This window comes from Poromitra crassiceps (assembly GCF_964638095.1).
Source record: "Poromitra crassiceps genome assembly, chromosome: 3".
NCBI classification, from domain to species: Eukaryota; Metazoa; Chordata; class Actinopteri; order Beryciformes; family Melamphaidae; genus Poromitra; species Poromitra crassiceps.
The window spans coordinates 78146482-78167987 of NC_139625.1; the positions used below are offsets into that span (position 1 = coordinate 78146482).

The following is a 21506-nucleotide window of genomic DNA, read 5'->3' on the forward strand; positions in this document are numbered from 1 at the left end:
TTTAGTTTATTGTTCTGCAAAGCTGGCCATTTTCCAAATTATTCTGGTTTTTGTGTCTGGGTTTTGTGTGCTTGAGATAAAGGAGAATACACTACAGTACAGAATACTACTTTTGCAGAATAGCAACCTAAAATGTCATTTTTGGCCATTTCACCACAACGAAATAAACAAAACTAAAAACACACTGTGGCAGTTGGTATGCATTTTGGCAAGTGGTCGCCGCTCTAGGGTCGCTGTCTCAAACAAATGGTCATATTCTCCCCCAACAGCCGAAACACACAAACCACCGACTAGAAACCCTTGAGCAACACAAACAATATTTCACATCACTGGAACAACTGTTTAGCACAAACACTTTGTAGTTTACTAACTCGATCTTCATACAACCAGGGGGGAAGTAACAGCGCCACCGGGCAAATGCAGGTCAATTTTAAGCCATGGCTGGGAAGGTTGTCTAGTCTGCCAGGCACTTTGGTAGATTTCGTTTGGGGTTTTGAATGTCAAATTGGCTGGTACAATACTTCCTGGTGACCTGTGGACCCCAGGATTCCAGTTATAATCAGAGCTTTGTGGGGGGTCTCTAAAATAACTCATGTTAGAGGCGCCCGGGGGGAGGTCGGCAAATACGAGTTTTGGTTAAGAGGTTGGTTACAAGAGCGAGAGACTTCACTGCTCACATGGTTCAACAATTTCTCTCTCTCTCTCACTCACACACAGGTCGGTTATGAGAGAATTCATTGCTCATCACTCCAACACTTGACAAGAGAATATGATGCTTAGTTTTTTTGGAAAACATGCTTCTTTTAGCCTCTTTATCTCATTAACCTACAGTAAATAGGCTAATAGTCATTACATTGAAAATGGTTGTAGGAATGCATATTAGCGCTTTTATGGGAAATCAGACACTTCCTTATGGGAGCTCAGCCCCCACATAACTCAAAGTCTGGTGGACCCAAAACGTTAGCTTCCTGCCCTGCGTACAACTCGTCTTTCAAATCGAGAACACTGAAAATAAACAAAATAATACTGCGAGCGGCCGACAGACCTACTCAATGAAAACCCACATACATTTCTTAAAAATGAAAGCAAATAAATAGAGGTGACCGTACCGTTGCGTAAACATGAGTACAAAACCTAACAAGTCAGTGGATGTACAGTAAATGCGAGTGAATGGGGGGGGGGGGGGGGGGCGTGGCATGTCGGTGACCCCTCCCTCCAGGCAACAGGCCGGCCAGGGTTACTCCAGGTCGTCCACGTCCTCCGTGGCCACGGTGCTCGTCTGTTCCGAGGTCATGCCTGCGGAACCAAACAACACGTCAGCATCCAGAACGCAGTGTTCATTTTGTTGACTAAAATGACCCCTTTTCACTGACGAAAACTAAATGTTAACTAAATAAAAAGTAAGTTGTGGTGACAAAAAACTTTGAGGAAATATATTGACATTTTTGTCAACAAATAAAAACTAGACAACAATTTTAGAGAGGGACGAATTGGGAAGAGATCCAATCAGAAGAGAAGAAGTTAAACAGTTAAATCTGTGTCTCTGTATTGCACATTCAAACCTTAATATCATTACATAATTCCAGATTAATAAATCTTTCCAATGAGTTTGGTATTTCTAGAGAATCATTCAAATAATTCATTACATTTTAACTAAGCCAGTTAGGTTTAAGTCGACTAAACCTGCCTAGATTTAGTCGACTAAAATCTTATGATATTTAGTAAACTAAAACTAGACTGAAATATATGACTCAAACTAAATGGCATTTTAGTCAGAAGACTATGGCTAAAACTAAATCAAACTTTGCTGCCAAAATGAACAGTGAGAGAAACGCATGGTCAACTCCAGCTCAGCTCTTGGTGCTGGAGTGTGAATGTGAATGTCAGGAAACAGAATGTGAAATTAATTGGAATGACAGGAATTCCATAACATTTCATGGAATTCGATGTCTAAGAGAGGTGGATTTGCTGCTACGCTTACCGCTTTCCTGACACTAGGGGGAGACATCAGAGCCTAGTTAATTACCACTAAGAGGTAACAGAGTAAGGAGTCAAACAAAGGGGTGTTTAAGGGGGTTTGATGGGAGTCTCCTCCATTAATAACTCATTTAATGGTGATATTGCATGAATTATGGGTAGGGGTGGGACAAAATATCGATACCCACGTTATCGCGATATTTCCACCCGCGATACGTTATCGATACACTGGCGCCAAGTATCGATATGTTTATTAATTAATTTTTTTTTTTTTTTTTTTTCCAAGTTGACTTTATTTATGTTTGTAGTTGAAACAAAAACATAACTACTGTAGGCTACATGAATGGAAATGTTTGATCATTAATATCTACTTTTAGAAATTATATAGGTAGGTAGGTAGGTTATAGCCTATAGGTTTTCTTGTTTTAATAGTAATAATAAAAAGACTTAATGTGTAACTTTTCCTCCGTGGTATCGAAAATGGTATGAGTGAGTGAGTGAACTCAGAGAGTTCATGTCAATTCTGCTAATAAATGCATAATACATGATTTTTTGCCTTCAGAGGTATTTTTTTCACTTGTTACACAGGTATCGTGATGTATCGTCTTCCAATATATCGCAGTATCGCAGTATCGTGATATATCGTTATCGAGGGCCAAGTATCGTGACGATATCGTATCGTGAGCTACTCAGCGATTCCCACCCCTAATTATGGGGTGAATTAATTTCAATAGATGGAAATCTAAGGTTATTTTAAGGGATTACTGGTTCATAGAAAATGCAGTCAAGTCTATAGGGCCATTGGAAAATAGGATGTAGGAACGCTGCAGTGAAAAGCCGACATATTCAACACAATCATCATCATGATGGAAAAAAACTGAAAAAGCCCAAGCTCAAAATAAGCAGAGTTGAATGCCGCTTTAATGAAAGTAATGGTCAAATTAGACCTGGGCGATATGACTGAAATCACAGTCATACAGATTTATTTTATTTTCTACTGATATACAGTATATCGCGGTATGGCTCACCGATGGACAGTCAATAGATCAAATTAATATTCCTCCATTGCACTGAATGGTAGTGTCAAACAAAACTGAGATTTTAAGTACGGTATATATATTCCTGTACCATACTGTACCTCAAACTCAGTTTTTAAATAAAACTTGCTTGGTATGACTTCATTATGATTGTGCATCATGATTAACCAAAAATCACAATATGATTTCTCTGAAAAAAGATAATATTGAATTATCACCCGTAGTTAATTTATTTGTTTTTAAATCTGTGGCTTATATCTTAAGTCTCCCAGTCGTACTTGAGGCATCGTCGTCGTTGGGAGACTTCTTCTCGTCCTCCACGTAACCGAAGCTGAGCAGCTTGGACATGCTGACCGGAGGAGCCTTCTTTTCATAAGACCTGAGGGGACACAGACTGACAGCAGTCAGTCAGTCAGTCACACAGGTACCTCCACACTCCAAACCACACATCCCTAGTATATGAAATCCCCCTTTCCCCCCTTCTTTTTTTTCTTTTCCCAAATTCCGTTTTATTCCAAATTCCTTTTAGTTTTAATTTTCCTGAGTCATTTTTTTTAATCATCAGAAGAGTGTCTAATAATGTGAATGAATAAAGGTCAACAATTCAATAAGATATAGCAGTAAATTTGTAATGGTGCAACACACAACATTGCACTATTTTTATCAAGTGCTTCAATAGAGAGCCGCAGGGATGACGTATTTTTGTAGTCAGAACGCGGAAGTCCCGGACTTCCTGGTTCTTCACTGTTTCTGCCTATGGGATTTTTGAATGGGTTTTTGCCGCGATGCTTCAAATAAGGTCTCTGGGCAATGCAAGCTTAATCAAACGTGAACCAGAGTTCAGCCGGATAATCTTCACAGATGAGGACCACTTTCATGAGTTTTGTAGCGTAAATGCGAGCCCTAGAAGTAAAAAGCTCGAGCTAAGCTAATCCAGAACTACACACTGACTACACATAGGCTTCCACGTCACGTCAGCACTCAACCTGGCTTCTCTCAAGTACCCCCTGTAGTATCTCCACGTACGCCTAGGGGTATGCGTACCCCAGTTGGGGAACCACTGGAATAGAGGGACTATACTCACGTTCTCTTGTATTTGTTGAAATCGGTTATGGACAGACCCTCCATGTCGTGGATGGTGCCGTCAGGGGACAACTGTGGAGCAGGAAGTTGAGACTCAGTCGAGTTTGTGTGTGAAGCCCTTAACCACCTTTATAGTTCCGCCCTCAAAGCTATTCACAGTTACACCCTCAAACCCCTTCGCAGTTACGCCCTCAAAGCCCTTCGCATTTACGCCCTCAAACCCCTTCACAGTTACGCCCTCAAACCCCTTCACAGTTACGCCCTCAAACCCCTTCACAGTTACGCCCTCAAAGCCCTTCACAGTTACGCCCTCAAAGCCCTTCACAGTTACGCCCTCAAAGCCCTTCACATTTACGCCCTCAAACCCCTTCACATTTACGCCCTCAAACCCCTTCACAGTTACGCCCTCAAACCCCTTCACAGTTACGCCCTCAAACCCCTTCAGTTACACCCTCAAACCCCATCACAGTTACGCCCTCAAAGCCCTTCACAGTTACGCCCTAAAAGCCCTTCACAGTTACGCCCTAAAAGCCCTTCACAGTTACGCCCTAAAAGCCCTTCACAGTTACACCCTCAAACCCCTTCACAGTTACGCCCTCAAACCCCTTCACAGTTACGCCCTCAAACCCCTTCACAGTTACGCCCTCAAACCCCTTCACATTTACGCCCTCAAACCCCTTCACAGTTACACCCTCAAACCCCTTCACAGTTACGCCCTCAAAGCCCTTCACAGTTACGCCCTCAAAGCCCTTCACAGTTACGCCCTAAAAGCCCTTCACAGTTACGCCCTCAAAGCCCTTCACAGTTACGCCCTCAAACCCCTTCACATTTACGCCCTCAAACCCCTTCACAGTTACGCCCTCAAACCCCTTCACAGTTACGCCCTCAAACCCCTTCAGTTACACCCTCAAACCCCATCACAGTTACGCCCTCAAAGCCCTTCACAGTTACGCCCTCAAAGCCCTTCACAGTTACGCCCTAAAAGCCCTTCACAGTTACGCCCTAAAAGCCCTTCACAGTTACACCCTCAAACCCCTTCACAGTTACGCCCTCAAACCCCTTCACAGTTACGCCCTCAAACCCCTTCACAGTTACGCCCTCAAACCCCTTCACATTTACGCCCTCAAACCCCTTCACAGTTACACCCTCAAACCCCTTCACAGTTACGCCCTCAAAGCCCTTCACAGTTACGCCCTCAAAGCCCTTCACAGTTACGCCCTAAAAGCCCTTCACAGTTACGCCCTCAAAGCCCTTCACAGTTACGCCCTCAAAGCCCTTCACACTTACGCCCTCAAACCCCTTCACAGTTACGCCCTCAAAGCCCTTCACAGTTACGCCCTCAAAGCCCTTCACAGTTACGCCCTAAAAGCCCTTCACAGTTACGCCCTCAAAGCCCTTCACAGTTACGCCCTCAAACCCCTTCACAGTTACGCCCTCAAACCCCTTCACAGTTACGCCCTCAAAGCCCTTCGCATTTACGCCCTCAAAGCCCTTCACAGTTACGCCCTCAAAGCCCTTCACAGTTACGCCCTCAAAGCCCTTCAGTTACGCCCTCAAAGCCCTTCAGTTACGCCCTCAAAGCCCTTCACAGTTACACCCTCAAAGCCCTTCACAGTTACGCCCTCAAAGCCCTTCACAGTTACACCCTCAAAGCCCTTCACAACGCCACACAAATGATGAAATGATAAATGAAAAGGCTAAACGAAAGTGAAGCATGGGAATACTGCTAACCTCCGCACTGCTGAGATAAGACTGACTGAATCAATCTACAGTATGACAACTAAATGTAAAGGCACCAGTCTGGAGATGACGGAAGAGGGTTATGGCCACATGCAAACAATTTATTAGCACTCTCAAGTCATAATTCTGAGATTAAAACCAGAATTGCTTACCCAGAAGTCCCTGCACTTCCTGGTTCCTACGTGTAAAAGTCAAATGGGATTTTTGTATGGGAATTTCGGTTAAATGCATGAAATAAGGTCAGTGGTTAACACAAGTTTATGAAACAGCGAACTTTGTGTTCAGCAAGATAATCTTAACAAATGAGGACCACTTATATGACTTTCGAATCGCTTAACATTCATGTATCGAAAGCCATAAAAGTGGTCCTCATTTGTGAAGATTATGTTGCTGAACACACATTTTGCTGTTTCATAAACATTTCTTTACCACATACCTTATTTCATGCATTTAATCAAAATCCCCAAACAAAAACCCCATTGGTCCATCCAGGTCTTCCGGGCTCATTCCTGCAGTACTCTATGACCCGGAAGTAGCCAAGTGGCAGCCATGATGAGACCTGGTTGAATTCTCTATTTTTATAATCAATCGTTAGACACATTTTTTAAGAAAAAACAAAAATTCAAATGTAAATGTGAATATTTTCTGGCTTCTTTAGTCTTCTATGACAGTAAATTGATTATCTTTGGGTTGTGGTCTGTTGGTCAGGACAAAAGAAGACATTTGAGGATGTCATCTTGGGCTTTGGGGTAGCCACCTGATCCCAGCAGTCTGGCTGCTAGAGTGTGTTGGCTGCCCTGAACAAGGCCAGCACTCTAAAATGTCCTTTTAGACTTGAATAAAGGTTATGTAGAGCAGCCAACAACCTTGGCCCTGCACCTTAATTGGACTTTATTCTTGAGTGTGCTCGCTAGCTACTGTTGTTTTTTGACGTGATCTGTTGTTTTCACTCTGCCTCTGGAGTCTACCACTTCTGCTGCGTTACGTTGTGTTTTCAGCCTGAACCGCAATCTGCACCAATGATAACACTGTAGCGTCAACATATTTCTTATGCGATTACTCGATTTATCATTGGAAGAATCAGTAGAATATTCGATTACTAAAATAAATCGATGGCTGCAGCCCTACTCAGAACTCAAATGCATTTTCCTAACCCTAACGCATGTGGCCCTAATCCTTTTCCCTATTAGATCATTAAGATCAATGATAAAAGTGTGTGATACGTGCAATGGAATCAATGAGATTCACCTATATGGCAGCTTTGATTACAATTCATAGATGTCACTAAACATATTTTATTTCCCTGAACACTGCACATCTTAAAGGGAAAGTTCAGGATTGTCTTTCCTTCTGATCGGTGACCTGAACCGTCCCTTTAAAGCCCATGGCACACCAATCAAACATTCTACAACAAATATAGAAACACAGACTTGGTGTGCCATGGTGGTCTGTCCTTGCTTGGAGATGTGTGGTTAGATTCCACATGTTCAAACCTTGTTTGTCTGTGTTTAGCCCATGGTACACCAATTGGTGTGCCATGGGCATATGTGGTGCTGTGGTGCATAATGTATAAATGTTGCAGCAGACTAATGGCAGTTAGCACACACAGAAAGCAGTTAGCACACACAGAAAGCAGTTAGCACACACAGAAAGCCAAGGAAGGAAAAACAAACTAGTGAGCAAAGAATGAAATGACCACCAGATGGATATTAGTCATGCAATGGAAAAGGCTTTAAGAAACAAACACCAACTATCAACAGCATACACAATTAGAAATGTTATAAAGCAGAATATCTACGTTTTAATCTTTTTACATTGTCTGTATCAGTACTGCGTGCGTCCCAAAATATTACTTTTAGCACGGACGGACATGTGCTTTTTATTGCTGCATTTTATCTACAGATACGACTTGTGATGAAGTAAATAACCTGAACCCGAACTAGAACAGAGTGCGAAATTATGAGAGGGGGCTCACTTTCTTTCTGCTGAAGACAGATTCTCTGAGACAGGGCTCGAGACGTCCGGGGACGATAAAATATGTATTTGGGACGAACAGAAATCCTCTCCGGGACGCGGTCGAGACAAAGAGGATTTTTATATTTTATTTTTTTCATGTGGAAAATGCGCACAAACAGTGAGAGCAGTGTGCACTGTTATAGCAGCACTCAGCAATGTTCACCTTGTTGACTCCTCGCCTGACTGCACTCCCGTCCATTTTCCAGACAAGCAGATAGTCATCTCAAATGTGCCTTTTGACAAAGCTACGTTAGCCTGGTCGCTAATGTTACCTTTCAGTTAAGTTTTAACAGTTTGCTCAGAGACTTATCTGCATACCGGTAGTTCCCTTTAGAGGTTCTCAAACAAATGTGACAGACTTTAATTGCATTGTCACCATAATAGCAACCCTTAAAATTCTACAATTTATTGTACATGCTGTATTAAAGCCAAATTAGCAGGGCAAACTGGAAGGATTTATTCTTATCCATTCAAGTTCTGTGATCCTGAAATTATCTCAGCCCATTGGGCTTATTGACCTTTTCTTTTCTTTTTCTGAGAAATGTGACATTTCGATTTTTTGGACGGTTTACATTCACTTTGGGACTGTTAAAATTGTATTTCGGGAGGGTGGTGAACAAAGTTACCGTAGTCTGGATCCCTGCCCGGAGGTCGTTTTTTTAACCTCTTATAAATAGATACTAAAATAGATTAATGTTGCATTAAAGCATATCTATATTCTTGTGCTTTATTAGGTTTGCAATATGTATGCAACTTTTGTCAGACTGCTTTCTTGGCCAAGTCTTCCTCGCTTCCTCGGATAGGAGACTATTTTTAATGGGAACACGGGGACTACCCAGAAAAGAACCATATGGATATTTTATGGTTAATCTGTTTTTATGATTTTCTGCATGGTACAGTAGCAAAGCATCCTGCTTACCTGAAATGAGTATGACTGTTTCAACTCTCGCCACTGAACTCTCACAGTCAAAAGACGGACAAAAACTGAAAAACCAAAACTACTGAAGTCGATGGATCAAACTCAGGTGACGAACGGATGAGTAAAAAAGAAAAAAGGAAGGTGATGGTAAAATAAAAATAATGACGTATGGAAGACAGTACTAGCACGATGTTTTTTTTCCTAGTTCAGTCCATTCACCTTTTCTTTAGCCTGGGTAAAGCTATCGGTCTCTCTGTCCCAGGCCGAACAGTTATCAGTGCCAAACGGTGCATCGAGGGCCCGCTTGGCCATGCCCAGCTGGCCGTCCGGAGACATGGCATTGTTTCCACTGTAAGCACAAAACCATGGTCACACACAGGGGACATTACCGCCAGCCACGCAAGCACGGCTCGGAGCTTGTGTTTGCGTAAATGACTGATTGGAAGTGATGAGATTTGTTCCAAGCAGCCGACTGAATTTAAATTCTGTTTTATGGAATTTATATGGAATGACTGAATTTGTTGAGTATAGAAATCAAGCCCCAATTTCCGCTTCTGACAATTAAGGCCAATGCCGAAGTGCCATAAACTGCAGTTCCTCAAATGGCCACTTGAGGCTGGCTCCAAAGGGAGTCATACCCTATTCACCTCCATGTTAAAATGCCATTTCAGCATAAACATGTTTACAGCCTGGTACAAAAAAAGGTCACCGGGGGGTGAATTTTTATATAACTCGCCCGTTTAGAGTAAAATACACAGTAAAAAAAAGAGGGAGTGACTGACAGGTCGCATGTCCAGTGATCGTGCAGCTTGCCGATTATGGACCAATAGCAGGTGCCGCTGTGGCTCTTCTCGTCTCGAAATCTACGTCACTTCTGGCTCAAAATGATCAAGATGGTGATGGTCAAAATGCCAAACTCGAGGCTTCAAAAACAGTCTACGACAGAAATCAAACTCATGATGCTCTTACCAAGTTTTTATCCTAAAAGCACATTGTATGGAAAAGTCCTAGAGATTTAGTTTTCTTTAAGATATTAAATTGATACTGGACTCCTTTGTTATGACTTGATAATCTACATTTAGACTTGAGACTTGGACCTCAAGACAGTCTCACCTCTGAAGTCAACAGTTGTAGAGATTCCAGAAACCTCGCAAAAATCAGACGCTTTGTGTCGACACTCCAAAGTTGAAACCATTGAACACGTTAGGAGCAAGTGTGTTAAAGCAGAAGAGAGTGAAGTAAACAAACGCATGCTCTGGGTGCTTGGTAAGAAGTGATTGGCTGCCATGATGATCTGGAACCAATCCCGCGACACCTTCCTGTTCATTTCCTGTGGAACTTTTCAGCTAGGAACGCTGCTGTCAGATAAATCACCTTGTAAATTAAATTTTGATTTCTTTTATACCAATTTAAATTTGATAACATTCATATATTTAATGACTCTTGGGCCAATAAAACTTGTAAAAATTAAAAGAGAGAATAACCTTTTCTTCATTCCTGAACTATTTGGAGAGGAACCGCTTTAATTCAAATTGTGCCTATTAGCTTGAATAAATAATGCTCTATGCTCCGATACATGTGCAGTCGCCAGCTGCTTCTTCTCACCTGACAGCGAGGTGTTTCACTGGCAGGACGTAGCGCGTGGGAGGATCACGCTATTCCACCCAGTTCCCCTCCCCCAGAACAGCCGCCCCAATCTACCAGATGAGGCGCTAGTGCAGCGACCAGGACAGATACCCCACCGGCTTCCCACCCACAGACACGGCCAATTGTGCCTGTATGGACGCACGACCAAGCTGGAGGTAACACGGGGCCTCGAACCTGCGACCCTCGTGTTGGTAGGCAGGAAATCTACCTGGATGATCAAATGTTATTTTATTAAAAGTGGTTCCCCTCACCTTGTTATTCCAGTATTTTGCCTCCACAATAACACTTTGCCCTCCTAGACACTCTTTAGGATTTAGCTTTTTAGGAGATGATTTTGATCATCAGTGTTAACAGCAGTGACAGCCTCAAGACACACTCTTCCACATGCATGTTGTATTTTCTTTGTGTGTGCAGAATGTGTGTGTGTGTGTGTGTGTGTGTGTGTGTGTGTGTGCAGAATGTGTGTGTGTGTGTGTGTGTGTGGAACGCGTTCTCACGTCTTGTCACCACCAAACCACTCAGGAGGATTGCGATCGTAGGGTTTTCCTGGTTTGGCCTCAATCTCAACCTCAACATCATGGCTCAACAACCCTGTGGGCGTGGACATGAGAGAAAGAACATCTTTTTTCCAAAACATATTTTTCCTTCCAACAAAAACAAGGGATGCACGATATTGATTTTTTTTGCAGATATCCACATATTTTCCAACTCTTTTGGCTGATTGCCGATGGTGATATATGCGTGCATTTCCCCCCCACTTAACTTCAGAGACCATCAAGTCTCTCCTGTAGTGGAATTAACACATTATGCCTACTCTTATCATTATGGCCCACTGGCAGATGCAGACATAAATGCAATTGCTTTCAAAATGGACACATTCACTGGTCAAAATAAGAAAACTACTTCAACTTAGGTTACCGGTATGTAAAACATTCCAGATTTGTATTTATTTATCTAAAATTTTCTTTCAAACAAAACTAAGCATTCAGTCACTCAGGCATCGATCATTTGGCCATAATTAAAGCGTCATTTTATCAGCCTGTCATATCGGCAGAAATGTTTGTTTCAGTCCGATGCTGATATTTCATTTTAAAGCCTTTATCGGCCGATACCAACAACGTGCCAATATCATCGTGGATCACTAACAATAACCAATATTTTTTTGCTAATTTCTTGAAAATTAAAAGGATTATTGGATCCAATACATTATCTTTTGAAAGAAAAGGGCCTTTAAATTTTTAAAATAAGTTGCCGTTATGTTACATTACGTGGAAGGTTATCCATAGAAGATTACTGTAACATTAACAATTAATTCCTTTCCACACAGCAGAATTCCATGACTTTTCCAGCCCTGGAGAGTGAAAGTTTGAAATTCCCTGACTTCTCCAGGTTTTCCATGACCGTGGGAACCCTGGAACACACAGCAGTACCTTTCTGTCCTCCCTGCTTGGCCAGCTTGACGTAGTCGGAGTCCGTGTCGAAGATGCCCACGCGCCGGCCGCTGGTCCTCTCCTGTGGGGCGCTGTCGTCAGCGCTCTGCGACAGGCCGGGGATCTGGGAGGTCGGCCCAGAGACGCCGTTGGACGGAACCCCGGGCTTGATGCCTGCAACCACAAGAGAATTACATCCACGTAAGACAAAACTAACAAAACATACGAGAGCAGAGCAGTCAGACATCTCTTGCCCCGGAAGTGGAGCCAAACCAACCAATCACCTGCTGAATCGTGAGTAACCATAAAACATTTCAGTTGGAGCAAAAACAAAAAATAAAGACGGGGGGGAAGGGAATCGAAAACTCGACCCCCCCCATATCGGCCCATACCGATATGATTGCTATATATATATATATATATATATATATATATATATATATATATACACAGTATATATATATACAGTATATATATATATATATATATACACTGTATATGGTGCATCCCTAATATCCTGTCACCCACTGGAACCCTTTTTGAGGATGATAGAGTATGTTTTTGCGTGAAGCGACAGCGACCTGGAGAGAGAGCGACAGGCACACTGACCTCCTGGCTTGGTCCTTCGGTGGTTGGGGACAGCAGCGCTCATTTCAGCTGAAGATTCAATTCAATCTGATGACCAAAAAAAGGAGACATAAGTCAAAAGCCTTACATTTCTAGGGCTTTATGTGTTTATGTCTAGGACAGGGAACCAACAGCTGGTAAACCAAACCTTAACGGCACAAATTACAGACAGTCAACATATGCAAGCTATTTAATAATTAAATGTTTTATTCAAAAGAGGTACCGTACCGTTCTGGTACCCGTATTGAAGCAAGTACCATTCTGGTTCCCGTGTCAGGGTGGGAATTTCATCATTTTAGGGGCAAGGCAATCTTACCTTCGGCGTCTCAAATTTTTAAAGGCACAAGGCCACATGCCAGGACACAAAGGCCTTTGCTCTATTGATATTGTGAAAGGTGAATTTTCTGAAATGTGTGTTGAAATGAGTCAAATAATACACATCCTTTGCATAGAGCAGGCTACATTAAACTGAGAGCACTGATGCTTTTAAAGCAGCTGACAGTAGCAGGCTGGTAGCAGGGCACTGCTGCCAAGGAGGCCTTAGGGATCTCGGGGCATCACGGCCAGAGGGAGGGGCAGCAGAGGCCCTGGCCTCCATGTAATTCCCACCCTGACCTGTATTGAAGAAAGTACCGTTCTGGTACCCGTATTGAATTCAAGGTACAAGTAGTGTTGCACGGTATACCGAAATTCCGATACTTTTTCGATACTTTTTGTTAAAAACGGTAAGGTATTGGAAGTTCCCAAAGTTTGGTTCCATCACGTCAACTAGCCGTTGTTGTGCCTTTAAAAGGAAGTTGCTGGATTCCAAACGTTACACGCGACGCAGCAAATAAACAAACGCGTTTCCCAGTGTCTCTGCCATCACACTGGACAAGACATCAACACTAGCAATGTACAGTAATGTTATGCGTAACGTTAACATAAACATTAACAGCTTACCAAGAGGGAGAGAGGAGCTAACAGCTAAGCTAAGAAGCTAACAGCTAAGTAACTAGCCGATCTGAAAAGCATATCAACAGCCGTGTGATTAGCGAGAACGTTGGTAAAAAGTTAACAGCTACGAGTGCTTGTGCAGAACTAGCGCACATTTAAGTGTACAGCGGGTAATGAGCCGCTGTAATTAAGAAGGAAGGGAGATTAACCGAGTTGAGAGTAGAGAAAACACTATCGCAGCTGCAGCCTTCCTCCAGGCTGCCTGATGCACATGACGCATTCAGGGGCCCTCGGTAAAGCATGTGAGTGTGGTCTTTGAGTGACATCTGTAATGTGTCGCTACAAAAGAAATAACCAGGGTTACACTTAGGTTATCATGTGTTACTGGACAGAGACGTGGCTAACTTTTCAGTCTGAGCCATCATAGCCTATAGTGTGCTGTACCACAGTGCTGCAGTTTCTATTTTTCTATTGTGTTTCTATTTTCTATGAGACAGGTCCTTTACCTGTCTCAAACATGAACTGATATCACAGGATGTTGTGAAGAGGGCAATGTACATGGCTATATAATTTGTAAAGAGTGCTATGGTATACATACATTATGGCGTTATTCTAACACAGAGAGACATTCAGTGAATAGGGTGTTATTCTTCTAACACAGAAACATTCAGTTAATATGGTGGTGTTCTAACACCAGAGAGAAACATTTCAAAAGGAGGCGTCCTTCAATCCCACAGTGACTGTTAACATTTAATTTGTGAATGTGATCAACCTTGTGGACATTCTGTTTCTTATCCATTAGGTATTGAATGAATATCGTATCAGTATCGAGTATCATGATACTAAACTTGGTATCAGTATCGAAGCCAAAATGTTGGTATCGTGTAGAGCTGTCACTTTTTCCAAAAATAACGTTCGAACGAACTTGAATTGACCCACAATTTGTTCGATTATATCCAAAGTTAATTGGCTAGTGTTGTGATTGTCCGCTCCTGGCTTTGTTGTTGTCTGCATCAGTCTGCATCGGCAGCATCTTCCTCCGCCTCCATTTTGTCTTGTGTCTCTCATCAATACTCGTGTCATGTCAAGTCAAGACATGTCAGGTGGTCAGGAGGATAGATCAAGCTGTCTGCTGGATCATCAAGGAATTACATTTGAAAAAAATCCCACAGCCGCAAAAAACCCCATTATGTGTTAACAATAAAAAGTGACAGCTCTAGTATCGTGACAACAACACTAGGTACAAGTATCGCCAGTGTTGTTGGACATTTTCAAACAATATCAAGCCTTGTTTTGTCTGCACTACAGCACTTTGTCCAGGCTCCAGATTTACTCTATGTATTCCCATCCTATTCACTTTGAATTTCATAGCATGTTGCTTCATTGCTTTATTGGACTTCTGCAATCTATTGCCTGTCACTGTCACCCTGCATGAATGCACAAGAACACTTTTATTGTGTACAGTCTGTACAGCTCCTGTTGTCTCTGTACCATGTGTGCCAGTCTGTACTGTCTGTCACTATGAGTGGACACATTTTCGACTTTTATTGTTGCCTGTGTCCAGACCTTCGAATCCGTCCACTTCACTAAGTTTTGGCTGCTTCTGGTCTCAGGCATTGTGATATGCGGGGACTAACGATTAGCCAATCAGCGCTAATAAACATATTGGTTTGCGAATCCATACAAAATGATGGACGGAAATGGATGTGTAACATCGAGTAGGGATGCCGACGACTAGTCGGTTAACCGTTTAAACGCCCACTCCCTCAGTAGTCGGACTCGGCACGAGAAATACTATTAATTAAACGATAATTAAATTATTATATTAACACATTCACTGCCAGCCGTTTTTTTTTTAACTGTAGGTAGGTTCTGCCAGAGGGTTTTTTTGAGGATTCTGGCTCATCTTTCAAGACCTGAGGATTCTTTTCTGCTAAGATTTTGTGAACACACAATATCTCAAAAGAACTAATAGAATGTGTGCTTTCTCTGTCTAAAAGAGTTAGTTTGTAGAGTTAGTAGTTATGTAAGCATTAGCAGTTGAATACAGCATGGTTTCAGCGTCTGAAAAATTATTTTGAGATAAACGGCTTTTTGTGAAATTCGATAGAACAGTCACTTTAACCATTCATTTTTGGCATCAGTAAGACGTCAGACATCTAAACAATAGTTTTGAACAGTAATTTCCTCCATAACAGCAGGAAACCCCCCTCTGCTTCCAACTCCTCCCTCCGTGGGCGTTCTCCTCCGCCCTCCTTGGCTCTGCAGCGGGTCTGTGACAAACGAGTTGCTGCTGCCTGTCTGCTGGCGGCCGCTGTGCAAGTCTGGATATGGGCTCGCTCGTTTCTTGGGGTTTGTGTTGAGAGCTTTGATGAAGCTTTTGCGATTCTGGTCTTATTTATGCTGCGTGTTTCAAAGTGTGTTCCACCCGTAATCTATTATGCAAATTTGCAATCCCGCACCGCCAGCAATCAGCGCGAAAACGAAAGCGTTTTCGCCAATCCATTTTCAAGAGAATGGCTTCCTCACACTGCTTTTTGCTTGCCTTCCTCTAGTCTGGGAGAGCACTGTCGCCACTTAGTGGGTCGGTGGAATGGGTTGTACATGTTCGGTGGCTCCAATAATTATATAAGAGATGTAAAAGGGTTAGATGCACATCCCACGGTCAAAAAAAAAAAATTCATTTTTTTGACGTAAAAACACGTCATTGGCAGTCAACCGTTGGATTTTGTTTGACGTAAAAACACGTCATTGGCAGTGAACGTGTTAAAAAAAACAATGCAGGCGGGTGCTGTTGCGTCTTTACCAGCCACTACTGTAGCACTAGCCCCCCTGCTCGAATGCCCGGATGTAAACAAACCAGCCATGTGTTAGTGGGAGTGGAGCATTGGCTGCAACGTAGTGCAAAGCAGCACCATCTGGGCCCTTCTTGATCTAACTTCGTTCTCTCTCTTTCTAAAAAAAAAAAAAAACTAACCCAAACTTGTACCACTAACCTAAACTTGTACCACTGTTCCTTCAGAAGTTGTAGTTATCATAGACTGTGCTCCATAGTAGATTGCTCTATTGCTGACAAAAATGTGTTATTGTAAGTCGCTTTGGATAAAAGCGTCTGCCAAATGACGTAATGTAATGTAATGTAATGTAATGTAATGTAATGTAATGGAAGGGAGATGGCATCGGCATCTCATCAAACCAGTGCAGTTTGGCAGGATTTTGATCCAGTAAATGAAAATATGGTTGTATGTAGGCTGTGTCACATAAAACTGGCATATAACGTTAACCACTCGACCCACATTCATGCCGCATGCCGCGCTGCACCGCGGGGCAGTCGGCACACTGCACCATCGCAACAGTTATTTCACTATTTCTCTATAAAACTAGTCCATTGACAAGAACAATGAACAACGACACATTTCTGTGCTGAATGAGTGAATATTCAACAAACAGCAGCATTATTAATCTATAAAGGAGAACTGTGGAACACCCGCTCTAGTGTCCCTGTTTGATGTTATCAAAAAGTGTCTGCCAAAAAATGGTTGCCGTCAAATAAATTGCAGCTTTTTAAACTTGTAAAAAGGACTGGATTGGTTATAATCAAGGGCTCAGAGCAGGTAGAAATGCAGTTAAGGCTAATTTTGAAATATTTTCTTTGTTTTAAAACCCATCCGTAAATAATGTTTATTATAGTCTAGTTTGCAAATCCAGGCCTAAACAAGGATATTAGACATACCAAACACAAACATATCGGAAACAATACTTTCCTATAATCATGTGTTAATGTAAGGTTAATGCTTGACTACGCTACAACTGTAAACAACAACATGCCTTTGCTGTTACCACGATATAAAGTGATGCGCAGCACGTTATGATTGTAACCAGATAACGTTAGCTGTAATGTTATGATGTAACGTTATATAAAAAGGAAAGACAATTTTCTCTCTGCTTGTTGTGTGACAGTTAGGCATGGGTCGGTGTGAAAATTTGAAAACTGGTTGGATATTGCTCTTCAAACTGAATCTAACCGGTATACCGAATTTTGCCAGTAGGTGTCGCACTTTGAGTATTGCTTCCAAGTTTAGGGATAAATGACTGTAGTGCGACTCCAGTCCACTCGGTGGCGATAATGCACCTCTAAGCTGGTTTGCCAACCACCAATAACTAAGGAAGAAGAAAAAGAAGTAGCAGCGTTAGAGACACGTTGTTTTGTTTATTGAATTACCATCTGCGAGATAGTGTAATGAATGAATGATCACACTTGACCACATGTCCATCAGCGCGAAGTTATGGCCCTCTGAGATCAAAATTTGAACCGCGTTTCTCAGTTTGTTGTATGATGGCAACTTTGAAATTTTAACCTGGTGGATTATATTTATTGGTCGATCATCAAAAGCATGGATTTAAGACTCCTTTTCCACAGTTTTGAAGAACATCAGAGAGAGATTTAACCAGGTGAGTGGTGATTGCTACACGCTTTCCCGTTTATACTTCATCTTCACCCCAAAAACAAAGTCTGAGCCATCTCTCCCCCCACCCCTGCTAGTGAAATTGGATCTACGTTCATCATCATGTTGCTGCAATCAGGCTGGGTTTACCCAGGCTAGCAATCGCCAGCAGTACACGGCTCTCAGTGACTCCCCTTTATGAGCCTTTGTTTCATTCTGTCAGGCTGGCTTGGCAGGATAAAGCTAGCAACAATTTTAGCCAGTGTGTGTATGTCAGTTTATAAACAAAGTAACTATAACTAATAAACATTATATGAACAAGTTGGATTTAGCCCTGTATAGGCTGCTGAGGCTGGCTTTTAATTTGCGTTTTAATTTACCAGTTCCTGGTATAGCCTAATTAACTCGGTTTAGCTGGTTGCCAATAAATCAAACCAGTTTAAGCTCGTACACCGGACCGGCAAAACCGGAAATCGACCCATGCCTAGTGACAGTGCAGAGCAAACAAGTTAATTTGTCGGACCAATTGTCAAACGGTTTGACGTTTACAACCCGTTGTTTGTCCCCCTGGTCTGTCCTCTCTCATTTCAATGTTACCGCACAGTAGTTATGGATCCCACAGGAGTTGAAATTCACTTGTCAAGACCCGCCCCTGTTGTCTTCTGACTGGATAGTCCTCCTAACCGATGATGTAATCCTAGATTCGCCGGTCTCCCAAATACAACCCCTGCCCTGTCCCCCCCCCCTGCCCCGTCCCCCCGAAAAAATCTCCTTGGATCTGGACGAACCAGAGAAATGACCCAAATTTGGATGAAAAATGCGGGATGCGCCAAAAAGTGCACAGTTTGCATCCCTGTTAAACGTCGGGATGATTAGTTGCCACCGGCATCCTTAGGAATGAGTTGACAATTCAGGCTGATATCAGGCTACTTTTATTGTACTTGGTTGGTCATTTAAATGTTGTTGATTGCAACTCTAAATTGGTACGATGTGGTTGCGCGTAGGCATTAATCACGGCTTATTTTTTCAGAGGTGTGATGATGACAGCTAAGCACTATAACCTTGATGAGATTAAGGTATCGTCAGTAGGGCTGTCCCGGCGAGTCGACGTAATCGATGACGTCGACTACGTAAATACGTCGACGCACGCTACGTGCTTCGACGCGCCCCAATCGTCACAAAACAAAAATAGTGTAGCTCATGTTAGCGGCTAACTGTTACTTGTCGTTACTTTACATGGCAGTAAAATGCCACTAAATGACCAAATTGATTTAACTTTTAACCATTTCGATTTCCACTTTCCATACGGACCCCCAGCATTGGTTAGTTGTTAACGTCGTGACAATTTATAACGTTATAACGTACTCCGACCGGTTTGCGAAACCGGAAGCTGGAGCACGTTATAAACATTATAAATATAGTCACGTTATAAACTAACAAATGCTGGGGGTCCATATGGTAAGTGGAAATCGAAATGGTTAAAAGTTAAATCAATTTGGTCATTCGTGGCGTTTTACTGCCATGTAAAGTAACGACAACAGTTAGCCGCTAACATATTAGCCACATTACCCATCAGCGGAGCGTCATTTGACGTCAGCACACTCTTTCCAGTCGATTCCAGTGGGCATTCCCATGCTTTCACATGGACCCATGTTGGGTGTGGATTATGTACAGTCTATGGTGTGGATGCTACAGACAGTCTTGTGTCTGGATGATGTGTGTACAGTCCATGTGTGTGACCATCTTACATGGAGCATTTTGTCTTTCTCCAAAATTAAGAGCACTGTTACTGAAAATTGCACACCATTGTACTGTAAGATGATGATTTTATGTTGGACTGCTGCTAAACTCAGTTGACATTGCACAAGGTTTTTGGTATTCCTCCTGAAAGTGACTTGAATTTTATTTATTCTACTATTTTATTTTGAATTGCACTATATTCATTTTATTTGAGGACAAGCTCTTGCTTTAATTTTATTTGAGAGATTTTATGTTGGACTGTTAAAGAGAATGAGATGGTTAAATAAAATACAGAAATTGAGAAGTTTTTGGTTATTTATTTGTTTTGGGTAAATCTATTGTTATATAATAAAGAAATTAAATAAAAAAGAATCGTTAGATTAATCGACTAATCGAAAAAATAATCGTTAGTCGAATCGATAAGAAAATAATCGTTTGGGACAGCCCTAATCGTCAGTGAATTTACTGACGTGACAATATCTAATTAGTTTTAGTCAAATATAGCCCAATATGTTCTGTTCTCTTGTGGAGAGAATACTTCACCAAATTCCATTCAAAATTCTCCCAATTGAATGTTTCTGGGCTTGTTTGCAAATCGAACTACATTTTCATAATCAATAGGAGCCACTCTTCAATTTGGCATACATCCACCAAGCAGCACTTGCTGCAATTTTCAACTGCCAATGGCCTCACCTCTTTTCCTCCATTAGCATCTTCTACCAAAGTAGTTAGCATCGGTTACACACACAGTGGATGGCAGTAACGAGCAGTGGAAAGCAATTAAAGAAAACTACATTTTAGTTGAATAACGTGCAGAAGACACTATGTTAGTACAGAAATAGGCCCTTTTCAATCAACCGTTTTGGAGGTGTTAAAGTAGGGAGTAAAGCAGCAGCTGTAACCTAACCAATAACTTTATTGAGGACTTTGACATTGGAACACCTAAATGGAATGGAACCATTATTAATAGTATTGGTTACACCTGCTTTACCATGTCAAACGGTTGCTGTGAGTATACACAGTAGGTCGTAAATCGTGTTGTAAGCTCTGTAGGCGTGCCAATAAGTAAGGCTACATTAAAATTACAGATTTTTTAATGGAGTTTGGCTGATATTCTCTCCATAGGAAAGTTAGCCCTGCCTGACATAATGATGTTGCAGCTAGCCGGTGTCTGTCTGCAGAGGAGCAGACCAGCCCACCGGCGTCAGGCTGCGGGTTCACATTCACGTTATGCATACGCCCTGGCCTTAATTCGCTAAGCCCAACATCACCTAGTACATACACTGAGTGACAGTGACATGCACAAACACACCACAAACAAACACACCGGTAAATCATGTATTTTCTGTTTCAGTGACATCATCTCACTTAGCCGTGTAACAAAGCGTTGCTAATTTAGCCGCCTAGCTAGCTGTCGCGCTAGCTTCCCACCGCGAGCCCCAACATGCGCTGCAACAGAGCGAGTCTCCAGGTAAACACACGCACAGAGCAGGTGCAGCATGCAGACTCTGCATACATCTTACTTTATCTGCAAGCCTTTCTTTAGCTGTAGGAGCGGTCTGTGTCAGTGGGCGGCTGCCGTTAGCTTCTTCTTCTTCTGGGTTTGACGCACAGACTTCCTGTAGCACGTCCTGCCAACTTCCGCTAGAGAGTTCTGGGGCACAGCCAAAGATCGTATATGCTCGAGAAAACCTATCACTCTCGAAATAAAAACTGCGACACTCTCCAGAGTCTGCACACGCACACACAAAAGGGGCTCGGGTGGTTGTGAGAAAATCTTTCTCACTGCCCTGTCTAGAGACGATCTGTAGACGCTTAGGTTCATTGGGTTCCTTCACAGCTAGAAAAAAGAAAAGAATAGCCTATATCAAATGAAAATTCAAGAGATTTAAATGGGAATGACTGTCCT

At 42.3% G+C, this 21506-nt stretch overlaps 1 protein-coding gene across 1 annotated transcript; it reads right to left on the reverse strand.

Annotated features, from left to right (window-relative positions):
* Positions 1–720: 720 nt before the first annotated feature.
* cUnh7orf57 (chromosome Un C7orf57 homolog) lies at positions 721–21213 on the reverse strand. Its single transcript, XM_083633166.1, has 8 exons — positions 21121–21213; positions 12459–12524; positions 11850–12023; positions 10917–11010; positions 8992–9121; positions 4099–4169; positions 3293–3408; positions 721–1296 (listed from the first exon to the last, which is right to left on the reverse strand). The coding sequence occupies exons 2-8, from the start codon at positions 12499–12501 to the stop codon at positions 1238–1240; spliced, it is 687 nt and encodes a 228-aa protein (XP_083489292.1). The 5' UTR covers positions 12502–12524; positions 21121–21213; the 3' UTR covers positions 721–1237.
* Positions 21214–21506: the final 293 nt, after the last annotated feature.